The sequence below is a fragment of the Pectinophora gossypiella genome, chromosome 12 (assembly GCF_024362695.1).
Source record: "Pectinophora gossypiella chromosome 12, ilPecGoss1.1, whole genome shotgun sequence".
NCBI lineage: Eukaryota > Metazoa > Arthropoda > Insecta > Lepidoptera > Gelechiidae > Pectinophora > Pectinophora gossypiella.
The window spans coordinates 8015656-8036731 of record NC_065415.1 but is presented as its reverse complement, the minus strand read 5'-3'; the positions used below and the strand labels follow the sequence as shown (position 1 = coordinate 8036731).

General features: G+C 36.9%; 1 protein-coding gene across 2 annotated transcripts in view; it reads left to right on the top strand.

The window, feature by feature from the left end:
• The first annotated feature begins 830 nt into the window (after positions 1–830).
• Positions 831–21076, top strand: part of LOC126371077 (armadillo-like helical domain-containing protein 3) — a 30397-nt gene continuing 10151 nt past the window's right edge. For both annotated transcript variants that reach the window (XR_007566951.1, XM_050016267.1), the window contains exons 1-6: positions 831–1320; positions 1464–1624; positions 2080–2247; positions 2603–2714; positions 3293–3460; positions 3818–3959. Coding sequence is in view for 1 of the 2 variants with exons in the window: in XM_050016267.1 (XP_049872224.1) it covers positions 1052–1320; positions 1464–1624; positions 2080–2247; positions 2603–2714; positions 3293–3460; positions 3818–3959 (1020 nt within the window). In the remaining variant the exon portion in view is untranslated. The remainder of the gene's footprint in view (positions 1321–1463; positions 1625–2079; positions 2248–2602; positions 2715–3292; positions 3461–3817; positions 3960–21076) is intronic.

The window sequence follows — 21076 nt, the reverse complement described above, 5'->3', positions numbered from 1 at the left end:
ACACAAAAATCTACTTCCTAGAAAATTTTACACGACTCTTTGTCGTCTTCGCTTTGGTCATTGCAGAGTTAATGCGCATTTAGCTAGAATGAGAATAATTGCATCCCCTACGTGCAATTTATGCTCTATAGAAGATCAAACTTTGGATCACATTTTCTACAATTGTCCTCATTTTGCAATAGAACGTTTGCTTTTAATGGATGACTTGCTTAATATTTACAAAGAGCCTGGCAAAGTCCCGCGTGCTGTGCTTGAACTGCTTCAAAATCCTGAGACTTATTTAGCACTGTATAAATTTGTTTCTAGAACTTTATTGGAAATTTGAAGACTATACTTACGTACTTACCTTAATTGGTTGGTATAACCTTTACCGGATAATACTTTACTGGAATGGAACTTCTTATTATTGGATGTGACAAGATCATGGATAAAGACGAGGCTTAGGCCTAAACTGGATTTTACTTTCAAGATTTTGGATACAGAAGACAAGGCTTAGGCCTAATATGGATTTTAAATGAAAGAGATTAAAAACTGAAGACAAGGCTTTGGCCTATTAAGAATATTAAATGAGAGAGATTGAAAACTGAAGACAAGGCATTGGCCTAAATTGGATATTGGAAACTGAAGACAAGGCTTTGGCCTAATAAGAATATTAAATGAGAGAGATTGAAAACTGAAGACAAGGCACTGGCCTAAATTGGATATTGAAAATTGAAGACAAGGCTTAGGCCTATTTTGATCGTGATTTTCGAATATTAAATTACTAAAGTCAAGGCTGTATGGTCCTGAGATCTTTGCCTGCCTTATATAAGGCGAATTTAAACAACAACAATCCATGTCATCAAGCGGCTGATATTTTCCGATATATTTTTCTTTTTTATTGAGGCAAATATTGTATATTTAGTGATTGTATTATATTGTTGTACGCTTACATGAGTCTATTATAATCGTAATGCTTGTCAGAAAATATTCATTACGTTAATTTTGGTTGTTTAATTTGTAGACACAACCATTTAGTTTCACCGCGTATAAGTTAATCTAGTTACAAAACATGGCTATGCGAAAGAGAAGCGGTTCAGGTTCAAAGAGACATCTAAAGGAGAAGGTGGTACAAATCTATGAAAGCTTTTTTCGGGGAGAAGATTTATCAACAGATAACCCAACTTTTTGGGATGAATTCTTTCTCCTCAAACCTAAGATTCCCCAGCTGGAAGCGGAAATTCACAAGCTATCTACTGAACAACTAATGAATATGAAAGACAGTATAAATCTCTTAGTTGCGCAATGCATAGAAATGCTAGGGCAAGAGCATCATATAAGGTAATCCACAACTTACTTTTACTTTCATTCACTGTTATTGGACTAATAATGGTTGTTCGAACTGTTTTCTTAATTCATCTTTTACTTATCACAGCACAGACTTATCCCTCATCATACACAAATAACATAAACATTTTTTTCAGGCTTGTTTATGCATTACAAACCCTAAGTGCACTGCTGATAACAATGTATCAAAGAGTAGGGCAGGACCCTACTTTTAACATCAAAACAATTTTAATTGGAACTGACAATGCAGAAACCAAAATGCAGAAACTGTTAGAACAGTGTAGCACAATACTATCAGGTAAATATATTTATATTCATGGTATCTTGTGAAACATCGACTGTTTTTAATTGAAATGTTTTATTTATGATTATATTTCTTATCAAATACCTAATATTCTGATGAATATAAAACTTTTATAGCTGATTGTACAGCAGGTAAGTTTATCTAGTTTCAATTATCACAGAAGTGTTAAATGTCTTACACCCATCATTACACCTACACAAATATGGCCATAAAGTAACTTCCAGAATGAGAAACTATTTTTGAAGCAAGTGAAATGACACCTTAACTTTTGAGCCACCTGTGAATTAATTCAACTAATAAAATAACTTAATCCAAGTACCTACTTGGTAAGCCGCCTTTTGTACTTGTGATTATAGAACTAATTATAATTGTTTATTTCATAGTTTGTTTCAAGTGCAATACTTTGGTATTGTATAGTAGATAATTATGAATAATTAAATTTGGTACAGGTGATGTTCCCGATAGCTTGAAGTCAATGGTCCTCAAACTGTTGCTAGTGATTGCAACAGGAGTGGATAATATTGACGACAATCCTCTGGTTGAGTACCTGATGCTGAACTCTCTCTTTGAACCACTGGTGCAACTTCTGTGTACTTCTACTGAAAGACAACAACATGGTGAGTCATTTTATTTACATGATCAATGATATAGGTAGGCTTATAACTTATCAATAACAAAAGTATATATGCAAGTTTCTTTTTATTTTCAAATGTTGTCATTTTGTTTTACAAATTACTTAGTTTGACCTTTTAACAGAACAAATTAAGTATGTATGTTCTCCGAAAAATATAATATATTAAATAAATAAATAAAAATATAAACAGCTTAATGAGCAATTTAATAATTTATTGTTCTTAATGCATAACTAGAAGCATAGAAGGCTTCTTCTATCTTTAGTAAAGCTACTAAAGATAAAGTAATGTATGTTTTTATTTGTAAGGATTTTTAACTAAATTATCTGTATTTCCGCAGGATATGATGTGGTACTGCTGATTATGTTCTTGGTGAACTACAAAAAGCAAGAGTCTGCTAATCCATATGTGGTGAAGTTGTCTATCTTGGATGATGAACTGGCATTGAATGGGTAACCAACTTGTGAATTTCCTATGCATTTATGACAAAAGCATAGCAATAAATTATCAATTCTCATTTATTTGATAGGACAGTCTGTATTGATTTGTCTATCTTATACTGCCTTTTCATTATAACTGCTTTGAATAACAGACGATACTAGGGTCGCTTTGACACAGTTGCAATGCATCTAACATCACCTCAGAAATATATTTAATTACTATGATAATTAATTTTGAACCCTCTTTGACAATCGCTGGCTACTGTCTGGATCTGACGTAACTCGCAATCGTCAGTAGAGTCATGGGTGGCTTAAAAAGCAACAGAGCAAATCATCAAAGCAATTTATCTAAAAAAAGCTTTTGATGAAATTGCACACTTATTTTTATATATGCACAAATATCAAATTTCAATATTGTTTTTTAGATGAATTGGCTAGATGTAGCCTTTTTAACCCCCCTGAAGTGATGCTAAGCCTATTTAGGCTATACTCGTACTTACAGTATAGCCTCCTATACACGGTATAAAAAAAAAATTAGAAAAGATGTATGAGGCCTGATAATGATGATAATGATCCATGCAACATTTCAGCTACGGCCAAGTGATAACAGCAGCTCTGAACGACTTCGTGATGTCAGTATTCGGCGGGCTGGCGGGCGGCGGCGGCGGCGGCTGGCTGTCCTCGCTCACCAGCATGGTCGGCGGGATCTTCCTCACCAGCGATGACACCCCGCCAGTTGTGCGGGGACAGAGGAACAGGTAACTGAGGTTTATACTATGCACGGTTTGCGACAAAACTCATAGCTACACTCGGCTTGGCCAAAAGAGCATAGGATAAAAATACTATTCAGGCCTATGCGGATCGTCTCATACTATCGGCCGTTGTTTATGATTGCATTCACAAACCTAAAGTTCGGCTAAAAACAATCATGAGAAAACTATGATTGCCTTTTTAATCTGTGTAACGGCAATGAAAATAGAATTCCAGAACCAAGCCGTAAAGTGGCATTCATATTGAAGGCACTAAAATTCAACCGCGTTTCAGGCCTTAATGATACTGCTAGGGTTGTGGTCACACTAATAATACTAGTAGTAAATATATCGATGGTTGTATAGCGGTGGCGAAGAAGGCATGCTTCTAGCGCTATACGAAGCTGCGCACGTGAATCGCAACTTCATGACGACCCTGGCGCACTCCTCATCCGCCGCCGCCTCCTCCGCGCCGCCCTCGCCGCCCGCCACGCTGCCTCCACACCAGGTACTATTACGGGGTGGGTCAGGTGATGCTTTTTAAAAACAATTTTATTTACGCTAAAAAAGATTTATTTAAAGAAAATGTATTAGAATTATACAAAACGTAGTTGCTATCCGAATTCCAAACCCGAACTAACGATTTCCCATTGAAATGAAACTTGATGGTTCCGGAGTCCTATTGCATTGACGTCAATGCAATAGGAATTGAGTATGCAGTTTTTATTTTATATGATTACCCTGTAATTTAATATATAACAACCCCCCGAATAAGATCGAACATCACCCTTAAAATGATGTGAGATTAAAATCAGATCGAACTTGGATTTCGGTTACATTATATTAAAAATTACTATATTAATAATAAGTTCTTATCGACGAAAATAATAAGTATGAATTTGAAGTTAAGGTGAGTGGTTTTGAGATGCAAGGATTATATTCCTTTTGACTGTGACTGGTGTCCTTATCTCATCTTCCGTGTCTGAGAAAGATTCCTGCACATTCGACATCACTACGGTCTGTGCTACTGGTTTGTTAGAACTCTTTTTATTGTGACATTGGTTAAATATCTGGACTAAGCATGTGGAAGGATTATTTCGACACAGACGTTTTCTACATCTATAAAGTAAATATAACAAAAATATTATTCCTAGGACATAGCTTAACGATATATAATGAATGCCATACTTTTGCATATGAGTTGGACTTTCGATACTATTTAATTCCTTTTCTAGGTAATCTAAATGCACACTAGCATGTAACAGTGAATCTAAGTTATCAATATTTGTAAGCTTATTATAAGGTAATTTTGACAATGTTTTGTTCAGTTTAGTCCTTTCACAACAATCATCGAGTATTATGTTAAAGTCAGAAATTGAGTTTGTTACATTGGAAATGTAGTTTTCAGTAATAGGATCAAATTGTAAAGTTTTGTAAAAAGCTTTACAGTTTTTTTGGCAATTTTAAAATACCAATGGAAAACAAAATTTCATCATAACTGATAGGGTTGTTCTTACAAGTGATATGGCATTTGCCTGGTTCGGATTGGGCAAAGAGCCACCTATTATTACTTATCTTATGAAAAATATCTACATGTCCATGTAACAATTTAACTTCACAAGAATCGGGTAAATTTTGTACTACTTCGGTGATTAAGGTTGTTTCACACGTAGGATTCGCAATTGTCGAATATACGTTCGTTAACACGCACACGTAACACTTGCCACTGATCACTTTACACTTCTCAATATCTTTTATCGGTGAATAAAACATATGATCAGCTGTAATTGCTACATAAGAACTTGTAGGTGCAATAAGTACAAAAGTATCTGGTTTTGAAATGTCGTAAGGAACGGGTAAAGGGATTATATTAAATAGATTATAGGTTTGAGGTAAGACGAGCGGTATCTTGATTAACATAACTATTCTGTTAAGGTGATAATAACAAACGAGTTTAGAAATGTCTAATAGCTGATGAATGTTTTGTAGAGTTAGTGATACTGCCAATTCATGGTTTTTAGGAAGAGCATTCCTATGCTTATCTAACTCGTTATACAATTGATAAGGGCTAAGCACAGTAGGATGTAATATATTTAGCTTTGCAAAAAGGATAGCATTATTTACATCATCTATATCGAAAGATAATGTTAAAATTATAGCTTCTAAAGAATTGAATAAAGAACTTAATTGAGATTTTATTTCTAGCTTATCGTTAGAGTTACTAATCTTATTTAACATATTATTCACGGTGTCCATATTCTTAAGTAGGTTTTGTTCGTTTTCATTGACCTTAGACATAGAATTATTAAAATTTGAAATAGTTGACTTAATTACATGTATATTGTCTTTCATTAGGTAAGACAACTGTTTTTCGTCTGTCTGTACCTGGTTAATTGCGTCAGTGAATTTAATCGCATCTTCATTGTCTAAAGTGCCGAAAAAGGTTTTCAGGATGGAGCCCCCAAAATCAATGAGACCTCGTTTTTGACGTCGGGGTTGTTCATCGACAAGTAAGTATGATATAGAAGAAAATTTATTGACATTAGTTATATGTTGATTATGTAAAGCAGACAGAGAGTTAGTACAGTCTGTTTTTAACTTGGACGATGAAAACGAATTGCAAAATAAATTTACTCTTTCGAATAAGAACTCCGCTTTATCTAAATTAGGTTTAATATGACTTATATCTAAATAAGTAACGACATTCCATTCGCCGTTAGTGAATTTGACATCTAGAAGTTTGTCGAAGAAAAGTCCAGGACTATCTCGGATTTGTGAAACGAATTCACAAATAACCGGTGGTGCGGCCCTGGAATAGATAGAGACGCGCGTTATGTTACGGTGATAACGTTTGATCAGCTGCGAGTTTTATTTCGTCATAGTGATGACGTACATGTTTTCTATTTATAAGTAATGTGACGGTGTGGTGTCCATTTAGCTTAATGATTTGAAAAGGACCTTTCCACACCGGTGATAAGGCTTTATTTTGTTTGTGATGGCATTTAACGTATACCATATCGCCAATTTTATAAGTTGTAGGCTTAGTATGTGAATCATAATAGTTTTTTGAGCGTTCTTTTGAAGATATAATGTTTTCTTTAGCTTTTTGTCGGCTGTAACATAAGCGATAATTAAGGGCTCTGATGTAGTCGGTATATGTATTATTATCTAGCGAGTCAATACTACTCGGGATATAAGGTTTAAAACCCAGCAAAAGTTCCATAGGCGAGAATCCCGTGGTGCTATGGACGTTTGTGTTATACGCAATCATAGCGGTAGGTAAATACAGATTCCACGTATGCTGGTTTTCTCCAATGTAAGATCTTAAATACTCTTTAAGAGTCGAGTGGCTCCTCTCTAGAGCACCACATGTTTGAGGGTGATAAGGAGATGCATATATATGCTTTATACCGAACAACTTTTCTAATTGCTTAAATACATCAGAGCAAAAGTTAGTTCCCTGATCTGTGACTATCATTTTGGGAATACCTATGTGAGATATATACCGAACGAATAATCTGGCCGTTTCCTCGGCCGAGCATGTTTGCAATGGATAAGCCTGTGAATATTTAGTCAGGTCGTCTTGCAGTGTAAGAATGAATTTGAACTTATGTTCGTGAGTTTCAGGGAGAGGACCGACTAAATCTAGGAAGACCTTTTCGTTAGGCCTTGTGGCAGTCGATGTTATTATCATCGGCGCACGATTCACTTGGCGCAAAGGCTTATTTATTTGACACGAGCGACAATTTTTTACATAATCATCAATATCTTGGCGCATGTTTTTCCACCAGTATTGAGATTTGATTCGATCGAACATGCGAGATACGCCGGGGTGTCCGGCTGAGACAGAATCGTGATTTTCTTTTAAAATGTTTTTGACTTCACTAGGAGTAGGATATAGTATTGAATTTCGATAGATATTTACTTTGATTCCGGTATCATGGAATAGGAAAGATAGAATGTTGTAAATTTTAGTGTAAACTATTTTGTTAAAAGGATCGGAAAAATCTGAGATTGCGAATTCCTTTTCCTCCAAATACCAGTATTTGATCATATCTCTGTATTCGCGTAAGACATTGAATATATCCTTATAAGACATTTCGTCATAGTGATTGAGACGAATAAATAGATGAGTAAAGACATGCTTATCATTACTTGTGGAATAATAAGTGTTAAGTTCACGATCGATGTCTCGGATATTTGGTTCGCTTGTGGAGGAATTGATGATTTCTGTACAGTATGGGACAGATTCATCTAAGTCAATTGACGTTGGATAAGCTATCAGTTTACACTTAGCTTTAAGTAGAGATTGATTGTGTTCTTCAATGATTGTATTATAAGATACGTCTGGCTGACGGTTTATTTGTAAGAACTGTTCATAAGTTTCGGAAATAGAAGGACTCGGGTCATCGGACACGCGAGGTGATGAATTAGTAGAATTAGAATTAGAAGGATTACGAGTTGAATCGGGATCTCCAAAATCATTTAGAGCGTTGACAGGGCAACGAGATAAAGCGTCTGCATTACAATTAAGTTTCCCTTGTTTATAAATTATTTCGTAGTCGTACTCCTCCAATTTTAGGCGCCACCTTATTAATCTAGAACCAGGGTCCTTGACATTAAAAAGCCATACAAGTGGCCTATGATCGGTGACGATTTTAAATTTTCGACCATATAAGTAAGGTCGGAAGGTCTTCACTCCGAAAAGGATAGCTAGAAGTTCTTTTTCTATTGTGGAGTAATTACCTTCGGCCTTATTGAGTGTTCGAGACGCATAGGCAATGGGTTTATCCTTACCTATGTCGCCTTGCGATAACACGGCTCCGACAGCGTAGTTGGAAGCGTCGGTAGTGAGAATAAATGGTTCGTTAAAATTCGGATATTGGAGGAGGGGCGCAGATGTTAGTTTATTTTTTAGAATATCGAAAGATTGTTGTTGGTCGTATGACCATTTAAATTCTGCGTCCTTTTTAAGAAGGGAAGTTAAGGGTTTGGTGATTTTGGAGAAGTTCTCGATAAATCGTCGGTAGTAACCAACGAGGCCAAGAAAAGATTTAATGTCTTTGGCATTCCTTGGAATAGGGAAGTCTGTGACTGCCTTGATTTTATCGGGATTAGGTGACACACCTTTATCCGTGATTATATGGCCTAGATAAGCGACCTCGCGACGTAAGAATTCGCATTTATCTGGCTGTAGTTTTAGATTAAATTGACGAAGTCGGTCGAACACGAGTTTTAGTTTTTGAATGTGTGAATCGAGATCATGAGAATAGATTATGCAGTCATCGAGATAAATATAACAATGTAAACCCTGGAGCCCTGTTAGAACAGTGTTCATCAATCTTTGAAATGTTGAAGGGGCATTTTTCAGCCCGAAGGGCATACGGGTGAATTCATAATGTCCTGAAGTGCCATTTGTGATGACGGTGAAGCCGGTTTTCTCAGCGTCTTCCTTTTTAAGTTTTATTTGATGGAAGCCGCTGACGAGATCAAGTGTCGTAAAATACTTGGAGTGACCTAATTGATCGAGGATGTCCGTTATTAACGGAAGTGGATAGATCTCGGTAACGGTTGCGTCATTAAGCTTACGATAGTCAATGACTATCCTCCACTTTTGTTTCCCTGACGCGTCCTTCTTTTTAGGGACTACCCAAACTGGAGCACTCCAAGGTGACATTGAAGGACGAATGATATTTTGTTCTAACATTGTTTTGATTTGGCCTTCAACTTCATCCTTATGGCATTCGGGAAAACGATAGGATTTTACATGGACAGGAGCAGAGTCCTTTGTATTGATTGAATGTTCCAGTGCACTAGTGAAAGATAATGGTTCTCCCTCCAGATGAAAGATATCTGTGTACTGAGAACAACATTCAAGTAGACGTTTGGATTCCTCATTATTAAGATGATTTGCTCGTATAAGATCGAGGACTTGTTGATTCCTATCGGAATGTAAAACGTGGACATTGTAAATGTCTTTAAAATTATCATGAGATGATATTTGTGTTGAAGACTGCTTATCATATGGAGTGAGATTCACGCGGTAATCTCGAATGATGATCTCTGATTCAGTAGTATTTAGAACAGATAAGTTAACTCGACCATTGGGTTTGAGAAGAACGATACAATTTGCAATATATACGCCGTCCGAAATAAAATGGTCAAGGACCAAACTTTCTTTAAGATTTTCGTACTCCTTTAGATCATTAGAAATTGAGCATTCGATTATGGCTTCTGATCGCGGAGGAATGGCATATGTGGGCCGATTGAAGCGGATTGGTAGAGGATGACCTCGCATATACAAACAGTTGCGAGAATATCTAATATCGACATCTAAAGTTTTAAGAAAGTCGTTGCCTAATATGCCATCGTAATTTAATTGAACATTGTCACTAATAGCATGAAACTTGAAATCGAAAGTTATAGTGGAAGGATTTTCGGATGACGTAATGCAATTGAAATTGATTTGGAATGACCCTAAGGTTTCACAATATGAGTCATCATCGCTAAGTCCCTTTAATTTAATTTTTTCGTTGGATAGTGAAGGTTTATTCGTAAAGTTTGCTAGTTTAGCTATGCTGACGGTTGAACCGGTGTCGATTAAGAAACATAAAGGGTGTTCCGCATAATTTGTTTTTAATAATATATGCGGTAATGAGATTTTATGTGAAATTGTGTTTACTTTATATATAGTATTGTTTTCCGACGAAGTAGAGATAGAACTCATAGGACCTTCACTATTTTGAGAGTTTTCAGGATTTAGCAATGGATGACTATTTTGACCCAACGAAACAGTGTCTCTCGTAATATGAGAGGGTTGAGATTTAAGGGATGCAACATTTTTATTGCGACTCAACGAAACAGTGTCTCTCGTAATATGAGAGGGTTGAGATTTAAGGGATGCAATATTTTTATTGCGACTCAACGATACAGAGTCTCTCATATGAGAGGGTTGAGATTTAAGGGGTGCAATATTTTTATTGCGACTCAACGATACAGAGTCTCTCGTATGAGAGGGTTGAGGTTTAAGGGGTGCAATATTTTTATTGCGACTCAACGATACAGAGTCTCTCGTATGAGAGGGTTGAGATTTAAGGGGTGCAATATTTTTATTGCGACTCAACGATACAGAGTCTCTCGTAAGAGAGGGTTGAGATTTAAGGGGTGCAATATTTTTATTGCGACTCAACGATACAGAGTCTCTCGTATGAGAGGGTTGAGATAGAGATTTTGAATTAGATTGGCTCTTAGATACAGTGACTCTCTTTGGAGAGTTTTGAGCACAGGCTTTAGCATAACTTAAGGAAGCAGTGACACGAGAGGATTTAGCATTTACTTTTGTGTCTAAGCGAGCAGAATTACGTCGACACGTGTCCGTAATTCTGTTTACTAGTTTAAATTATCGTTATCACATAGTTCGCACGGGCCATCCGAGTTGTTATACGACTCCGGCTCCGATTGCGCTTCGTCCGCAACATGATTTATAGGAGCCGTGGGATTGTTGTTTTGATAATTAGAATTTCGTTTGGAATTATTATGTTTTCGTTTAAAACATTCCGAAATATCATGGCCCGGGTTTTTACAATATCTACAATTTTTTTGTGATATCGAATTTTGTTGCGATGATATAGAATTTTGAAAGTTGCGTTTTGGTTTGGAGATACCTTCCGAATGAGAATGAGCTTGCTTGTTACGATTAACCTTGTACACGAGGTTTTCAAGCTTCTCTTCTTCGAGAGCTATGTTGATGGCATCGTTCAATGACCTCGGTTCTCGGCATCGAACGATTGTGCTCAATCGTGGTGATAATCCTAAATTGAACGTAAACAAGGCAAGGTCTTCGGTCATAGCGAGTCGACCGACGAGCTCCTTTTTTAGGGAAGCTGAATTGTGTATCTCCGATTGCAAGGATGTTAAGCAGCTTTCGATACGCAAAGCGAATTGGGCAACAGTTTCGTTAAATTGTTGTTTACATGATTGAAGATCTAACAACAGATGATTATAATGCTTCCTCTCTCCAAAGTTTTGATTTAAGAATAACTTTAATTCGTCAAATGTTTCAAACACTTTGTTAGAACATGCTACCTGTGCTTTGCCTTCTAATTTAGCTATAATATATTTTAATAAGATTATTTTCTGGCAAGGTGAAGCCAGATCAAGAGCATTTTGACAATTTGTCAGAAATGCGGTTAGGGTTTCTCGATCACCCTTATATGGATTAATGAAATTACAGAGAACCTGAAGAGGACAAGGTTCAGATATGAAAATTTCAGGAACCTTCTTCGAAGCTGAAGGAGTTGATGGAGGTTTGCTTTCCGCCATTATAAGAGGTAAGTAAGTACGTAAGTATGTAAATAGGATTTAGGTAAGTATTAGGGTTAGATTATTATTTTAGATTTTGGATTATTAAGACAGGTAATATAATAGGAGATATTTAGGAATCGACTAAGTGATACAAAATTTAGAATGTTAAGATTAATTAAAAGAGAGTGGCGAAGCAATTACAGTGAATCAAATATTTTACTCACATTAACACCAGCGCGAACACCACGTTGTAAATCTTCATTTCCAGCGAAATCAGGATACGTGCAGGAAAGCGGCAGCGAGGTGACGGCGGCGGCAGCGCAGCGGCAGGAAAAATATATGACGGCGATCGACTGGCAGGCTTACTCTGACAGTTTTGTTGTTGACCCCAGGATGCAGTCTCGGTGGTCCACCAGCAGGCTTCTCGAAGTAAGGCTTACTGTCGTGGTTAGACCTCCAGATAGACGGCGAGTATCGGCGAGCTGATGCGGGGAAGGTAGACTGTCGCCGTTTAACCGTGATTATTAATTCGACGGTGAGTTAGAAGATTTTGAGGAGTTTGACGAAGTGACGAAAATAACTTGAGAACTTGGAAGTCACTCCGGAGTCGGGTTGGCGACGACGAGCGGACAGGAATAGCGTGTTAGTTTATAAGTTTGTAATTTCACAGACACATCACCAATGTTCCACACAAATTTTATGAGATTCGTTTACGCGAACGCGTTATGGAATACCAGGAATCGACGAAGAAACGGTAAAAATTCACTGGTATCCCACTTCTGACACCACTATTACGGGGTGGGTCAGGTGATGCTTTTTAAAAACAATTTTATTTACGCTAAAAAAGATTTATTTAAAGAAAATGTATTAGAATTATACAAAACGTAGTTGCTATCCGAATTCCAAACCCGAACTAACGATTTCCCATTGAAATGAAACTTGATGGTTCCGGAGTCCTATTGCATTGACGTCAATGCAATAGGAATTGAGTATGCAGTTTTTATTTTATATGATTACCCTGTAATTTAATATATAACAACCCCCCGAATAAGATCGAACATCACCCTTAAAATGATGTGAGATTAAAATCAGATCGAACTTGGATTTCGGTTACATTATATTAAAAATTACTATATTAATAATAAGTTCTTATCGACGAAAATAATAAGTATGAATTTGAAGTTAAGGTGAGTGGTTTTGAGATGCAAGGATTATATTCCTTTTGACTGTGACTGGTGTCCTTATCTCATCTTCCGTGTCTGAGAAAGATTCCTGCACATTCGACATCACTACGGTCTGTGCTACTGGTTTGTTAGAACTCTTTTTATTGTGACATTGGTTAAATATCTGGACTAAGCATGTGGAAGGATTATTTCGACACAGACGTTTTCTACATCTATAAAGTAAATATAACAAAAATATTATTCCTAGGACATAGCTTAACGATATATAATGAATGCCATACTTTTGCATATGAGTTGGACTTTCGATACTATTTAATTCCTTTTCTAGGTAATCTAAATGCACACTAGCATGTAACAGTGAATCTAAGTTATCAATATTTGTAAGCTTATTATAAGGTAATTTTGACAATGTTTTGTTCAGTTTAGTCCTTTCACAACAATCATCGAGTATTATGTTAAAGTCAGAAATTGAGTTTGTTACATTGGAAATGTAGTTTTCAGTAATAGGATCAAATTGTAAAGTTTTGTAAAAAGCTTTACAGTTTTTTTGGCAATTTTAAAATACCAATGGAAAACAAAATTTCATCATAACTGATAGGGTTGTTCTTACAAGTGATATGGCATTTGCCTGGTTCGGATTGGGCAAAGAGCCACCTATTATTACTTATCTTATGAAAAATATCTACATGTCCATGTAACAATTTAACTTCACAAGAATCGGGTAAATTTTGTACTACTTCGGTGATTAAGGTTGTTTCACACGTAGGATTCGCAATTGTCGAATATACGTTCGTTAACACGCACACGTAACACTTGCCACTGATCACTTTACACTTCTCAATATCTTTTATCGGTGAATAAAACATATGATCAGCTGTAATTGCTACATAAGAACTTGTAGGTGCAATAAGTACAAAAGTATCTGGTTTTGAAATGTCGTAAGGAACGGGTAAAGGGATTATATTAAATAGATTATAGGTTTGAGGTAAGACGAGCGGTATCTTGATTAACATAACTATTCTGTTAAGGTGATAATAACAAACGAGTTTAGAAATGTCTAATAGCTGATGAATGTTTTGTAGAGTTAGTGATACTGCCAATTCATGGTTTTTAGGAAGAGCATTCCTATGCTTATCTAACTCGTTATACAATTGATAAGGGCTAAGCACAGTAGGATGTAATATATTTAGCTTTGCAAAAAGGATAGCATTATTTACATCATCTATATCGAAAGATAATGTTAAAATTATAGCTTCTAAAGAATTGAATAAAGAACTTAATTGAGATTTTATTTCTAGCTTATCGTTAGAGTTACTAATCTTATTTAACATATTATTCACGGTGTCCATATTCTTAAGTAGGTTTTGTTCGTTTTCATTGACCTTAGACATAGAATTATTAAAATTTGAAATAGTTGACTTAATTACATGTATATTGTCTTTCATTAGGTAAGACAACTGTTTTTCGTCTGTCTGTACCTGGTTAATTGCGTCAGTGAATTTAATCGCATCTTCATTGTCTAAAGTGCCGAAAAAGGTTTTCAGGATGGAGCCCCCAAAATCAATGAGACCTCGTTTTTGACGTCGGGGTTGTTCATCGACAAGTAAGTATGATATAGAAGAAAATTTATTGACATTAGTTATATGTTGATTATGTAAAGCAGACAGAGAGTTAGTACAGTCTGTTTTTAACTTGGACGATGAAAACGAATTGCAAAATAAATTTACTCTTTCGAATAAGAACTCCGCTTTATCTAAATTAGGTTTAATATGACTTATATCTAAATAAGTAACGACATTCCATTCGCCGTTAGTGAATTTGACATCTAGAAGTTTGTCGAAGAAAAGTCCAGGACTATCTCGGATTTGTGAAACGAATTCACAAATAACCGGTGGTGCGGCCCTGGAATAGATAGAGACGCGCGTTATGTTACGGTGATAACGTTTGATCAGCTGCGAGTTTTATTTCGTCATAGTGATGACGTACATGTTTTCTATTTATAAGTAATGTGACGGTGTGGTGTCCATTTAGCTTAATGATTTGAAAAGGACCTTTCCACACCGGTGATAAGGCTTTATTTTGTTTGTGATGGCATTTAACGTATACCATATCGCCAATTTTATAAGTTGTAGGCTTAGTATGTGAATCATAATAGTTTTTTGAGCGTTCTTTTGAAGATATAATGTTTTCTTTAGCTTTTTGTCGGCTGTAACATAAGCGATAATTAAGGGCTCTGATGTAGTCGGTATATGTATTATTATCTAGCGAGTCAATACTACTCGGGATATAAGGTTTAAAACCCAGCAAAAGTTCCATAGGCGAGAATCCCGTGGTGCTATGGACGTTTGTGTTATACGCAATCATAGCGGTAGGTAAATACAGATTCCACGTATGCTGGTTTTCTCCAATGTAAGATCTTAAATACTCTTTAAGAGTCGAGTGGCTCCTCTCTAGAGCACCACATGTTTGAGGGTGATAAGGAGATGCATATATATGCTTTATACCGAACAACTTTTCTAATTGCTTAAATACATCAGAGCAAAAGTTAGTTCCCTGATCTGTGACTATCATTTTGGGAATACCTATGTGAGATATATACCGAACGAATAATCTGGCCGTTTCCTCGGCCGAGCATGTTTGCAATGGATAAGCCTGTGAATATTTAGTCAGGTCGTCTTGCAGTGTAAGAATGAATTTGAACTTATGTTCGTGAGTTTCAGGGAGAGGACCGACTAAATCTAGGAAGACCTTTTCGTTAGGCCTTGTGGCAGTCGATGTTATTATCATCGGCGCACGATTCACTTGGCGCAAAGGCTTATTTATTTGACACGAGCGACAATTTTTTACATAATCATCAATATCTTGGCGCATGTTTTTCCACCAGTATTGAGATTTGATTCGATCGAACATGCGAGATACGCCGGGGTGTCCGGCTGAGACAGAATCGTGATTTTCTTTTAAAATGTTTTTGACTTCACTAGGAGTAGGATATAGTATTGAATTTCGATAGATATTTACTTTGATTCCGGTATCATGGAATAGGAAAGATAGAATGTTGTAAATTTTAGTGTAAACTATTTTGTTAAAAGGATCGGAAAAATCTGAGATTGCGAATTCCTTTTCCTCCAAATACCAGTATTTGATCATATCTCTGTATTCGCGTAAGACATTGAATATATCCTTATAAGACATTTCGTCATAGTGATTGAGACGAATAAATAGATGAGTAAAGACATGCTTATCATTACTTGTGGAATAATAAGTGTTAAGTTCACGATCGATGTCTCGGATATTTGGTTCGCTTGTGGAGGAATTGATGATTTCTGTACAGTATGGGACAGATTCATCTAAGTCAATTGACGTTGGATAAGCTATCAGTTTACACTTAGCTTTAAGTAGAGATTGATTGTGTTCTTCAATGATTGTATTATAAGATACGTCTGGCTGACGGTTTATTTGTAAGAACTGTTCATAAGTTTCGGAAATAGAAGGACTCGGGTCATCGGACACGCGAGGTGATGAATTAGTAGAATTAGAATTAGAAGGATTACGAGTTGAATCGGGATCTCCAAAATCATTTAGAGCGTTGACAGGGCAACGAGATAAAGCGTCTGCATTACAATTAAGTTTCCCTTGTTTATAAATTATTTCGTAGTCGTACTCCTCCAATTTTAGGCGCCACCTTATTAATCTAGAACCAGGGTCCTTGACATTAAAAAGCCATACAAGTGGCCTATGATCGGTGACGATTTTAAATTTTCGACCATATAAGTAAGGTCGGAAGGTCTTCACTCCGAAAAGGATAGCTAGAAGTTCTTTTTCTATTGTGGAGTAATTACCTTCGGCCTTATTGAGTGTTCGAGACGCATAGGCAATGGGTTTATCCTTACCTATGTCGCCTTGCGATAACACGGCTCCGACAGCGTAGTTGGAAGCGTCGGTAGTGAGAATAAATGGTTCGTTAAAATTCGGATATTGGAGGAGGGGCGCAGATGTTAGTTTATTTTTTAGAATATCGAAAGATTGTTGTTGGTCGTATGACCATTTAAATTCTGCGTCCTTTTTAAGAAGGGAAGTTAAGGGTTTGGTGATTTTGGAGAAGTTCTCGATAAATCGTCGGTAGTAACCAACGAGGCCAAGAAAAGATTTAATGTCTTTGGCATTCCTTGGAATAGGGAAGTCTGTGACTGCCTTGATTTTATCGGGATTAGGTGACACACCTTTATCCGTGATTATATGGCCTAGATAAGCGACCTCGCGACGTAAGAATTCGCATTTATCTGGCTGTAGTTTTAGATTAAATTGACGAAGTCGGTCGAACACGAGTTTTAGTTTTTGAATGTGTGAATCGAGATCATGAGAATAGATTATGCAGTCATCGAGATAAATATAACAATGTAAACCCTGGAGCCCTGTTAGAACAGTGTTCATCAATCTTTGAAATGTTGAAGGGGCATTTTTCAGCCCGAAGGGCATACGGGTGAATTCATAATGTCCTGAAGTGCCATTTGTGATGACGGTGAAGCCGGTTTTCTCAGCGTCTTCCTTTTTAAGTTTTATTTGATGGAAGCCGCTGACGAGATCAAGTGTCGTAAAATACTTGGAGTGACCTAATTGATCGAGGATGTCCGTTATTAACGGAAGTGGATAGATCTCGGTAACGGTTGCGTCATTAAGCTTACGATAGTCAATGACTATCCTCCACTTTTGTTTCCCTGACGCGTCCTTCTTTTTAGGGACTACCCAAACTGGAGCACTCCAAGGTGACATTGAAGGACGAATGATATTTTGTTCTAACATTGTTTTGATTTGGCCTTCAACTTCATCCTTATGGCATTCGGGAAAACGATAGGATTTTACATGGACAGGAGCAGAGTCCTTTGTATTGATTGAATGTTCCAGTGCACTAGTGAAAGATAATGGTTCTCCCTCCAGATGAAAGATATCTGTGTACTGAGAACAACATTCAAGTAGACGTTTGGATTCCTCATTATTAAGATGATTTGCTCGTATAAGATCGAGGACTTGTTGATTCCTATCGGAATGTAAAACGTGGACATTGTAAATGTCTTTAAAATTATCATGAGATGATATTTGTGTTGAAGACTGCTTATCATATGGAGTGAGATTCACGCGGTAATCTCGAATGATGATCTCTGATTCAGTAGTATTTAGAACAGATAAGTTAACTCGACCATTGGGTTTGAGAAGAACGATACAATTTGCAATATATACGCCGTCCGAAATAAAATGGTCAAGGACCAAACTTTCTTTAAGATTTTCGTACTCCTTTAGATCATTAGAAATTGAGCATTCGATTATGGCTTCTGATCGCGGAGGAATGGCATATGTGGGCCGATTGAAGCGGATTGGTAGAGGATGACCTCGCATATACAAACAGTTGCGAGAATATCTAATATCGACATCTAAAGTTTTAAGAAAGTCGTTGCCTAATATGCCATCGTAATTTAATTGAACATTGTCACTAATAGCATGAAACTTGAAATCGAAAGTTATAGTGGAAGGATTTTCGGATGACGTAATGCAATTGAAATTGATTTGGAATGACCCTAAGGTTTCACAATATGAGTCATCATCGCTAAGTCCCTTTAATTTAATTTTTTCGTTGGATAGTGAAGGTTTATTCGTAAAGTTTGCTAGTTTAGCTATGCTGACGGTTGAACCGGTGTCGATTAAGAAACATAAAGGGTGTTCCGCATAATTTGTTTTTAATAATATATGCGGTAATGAGATTTTATGTGAAATTGTGTTTACTTTATATATAGTATTGTTTTCCGACGAAGTAGAGATAGAACTCATAGGACCTTCACTATTTTGAGAGTTTTCAGGATTTAGCAATGGATGACTATTTTGACCCAACGAAACAGTGTCTCTCGTAATATGAGAGGGTTGAGATTTAAGGGATGCAACATTTTTATTGCGACTCAACGAAACAGTGTCTCTCGTAATATGAGAGGGTTGAGATTTAAGGGATGCAATATTTTTATTGCGACTCAACGATACAGAGTCTCTCATATGAGAGGGTTGAGATTTAAGGGGTGCAATATTTTTATTGCGACTCAACGATACAGAGTCTCTCGTATGAGAGGGTTGAGGTTTAAGGGGTGCAATATTTTTATTGCGACTCAACGATACAGAGTCTCTCGTATGAGAGGGTTGAGATTTAAGGGGTGCAATATTTTTATTGCGACTCAACGATACAGAGTCTCTCGTAAGAGAGGGTTGAGATTTAAGGGGTGCAATATTTTTATTGCGACTCAACGATACAGAGTCTCTCGTATGAGAGGGTTGAGATAGAGATTTTGAATTAGATTGGCTCTTAGATACAGTGACTCTCTTTGGAGAGTTTTGAGCACAGGCTTTAGCATAACTTAAGGAAGCAGTGACACGAGAGGATTTAGCATTTACTTTTGTGTCTAAGCGAGCAGAATTACGTCGACACGTGTCCGTAATTCTGTTTACTAGTTTAAATTATCGTTATCACATAGTTCGCACGGGCCATCCGAGTTGTTATACGACTCCGGCTCCGATTGCGCTTCGTCCGCAACATGATTTATAGGAGCCGTGGGATTGTTGTTTTGATAATTAGAATTTCGTTTGGAATTATTATGTTTTCGTTTAAAACATTCCGAAATATCATGGCCCGGGTTTTTACAATATCTACAATTTTTTTGTGATATCGAATTTTGTTGCGATGATATAGAATTTTGAAAGTTGCGTTTTGGTTTGGAGATACCTTCCGAATGAGAATGAGCTTGCTTGTTACGATTAACCTTGTACACGAGGTTTTCAAGCTTCTCTTCTTCGAGAGCTATGTTGATGGCATCGTTCAATGACCTCGGTTCTCGGCATCGAACGATTGTGCTCAATCGTGGTGATAATCCTAAATTGAACGTAAACAAGGCAAGGTCTTCGGTCATAGCGAGTCGACCGACGAGCTCCTTTTTTAGGGAAGCTGAATTGTGTATCTCCGATTGCAAGGATGTTAAGCAGCTTTCGATACGCAAAGCGAATTGGGCAACAGTTTCGTTAAATTGTTGTTTACATGATTGAAGATCTAACAACAGATGATTATAATGCTTCCTCTCTCCAAAGTTTTGATTTAAGAATAACTTTAATTCGTCAAATGTTTCAAACACTTTGTTAGAACATGCTACCTGTGCTTTGCCTTCTAATTTAGCTATAATATATTTTAATAAGATTATTTTCTGGCAAGGTGAAGCCAGATCAAGAGCATTTTGACAATTTGTCAGAAATGCGGTTAGGGTTTCTCGATCACCCTTATATGGATTAATGAAATTACAGAGAACCTGAAGAGGACAAGGTTCAGATATGAAAATTTCAGGAACCTTCTTCGAAGCTGAAGGAGTTGATGGAGGTTTGCTTTCCGCCATTATAAGAGGTAAGTAAGTACGTAAGTATGTAAATAGGATTTAGGTAAGTATTAGGGTTAGATTATTATTTTAGATTTTGGATTATTAAGACAGGTAATATAATAGGAGATATTTAGGAATCGACTAAGTGATACAAAATTTAGAATGTTAAGATTAATTAAAAGAGAGTGGCGAAGCAATTACAGTGAATCAAATATTTTACTCACATTAACACCAGCGCGAACACCACGTTGTAAATCTTCATTTCCAGCGAAATCAGGATACGTGCAGGAAAGCGGCAGCGAGGTGACGGCGGCGGCAGCGCAGCGGCAGGAAAAATATATGACGGCGATCGACTGGCAGGCTTACTCTGACAGTTTTGTTGTTGACCCCAGGATGCAGTCTCGGTGGTCCACCAGCAGGCTTCTCGAAGTAAGGCTTACTGTCGTGGTTAGACCTCCAGATAGACGGCGAGTATCGGCGAGCTGATGCGGGGAAGGTAGACTGTCGCCGTTTAACCGTGATTATTAATTCGACGGTGAGTTAGAAGATTTTGAGGAGTTTGACGAAGTGACGAAAATAACTTGAGAACTTGGAAGTCACTCCGGAGTCGGGTTGGCGACGACGAGCGGACAGGAATAGCGTGTTAGTTTATAAGTTTGTAATTTCACAGACACATCACCAATGTTCCACACAAATTTTATGAGATTCGTTTACGCGAACGCGTTATGGAATACCAGGAA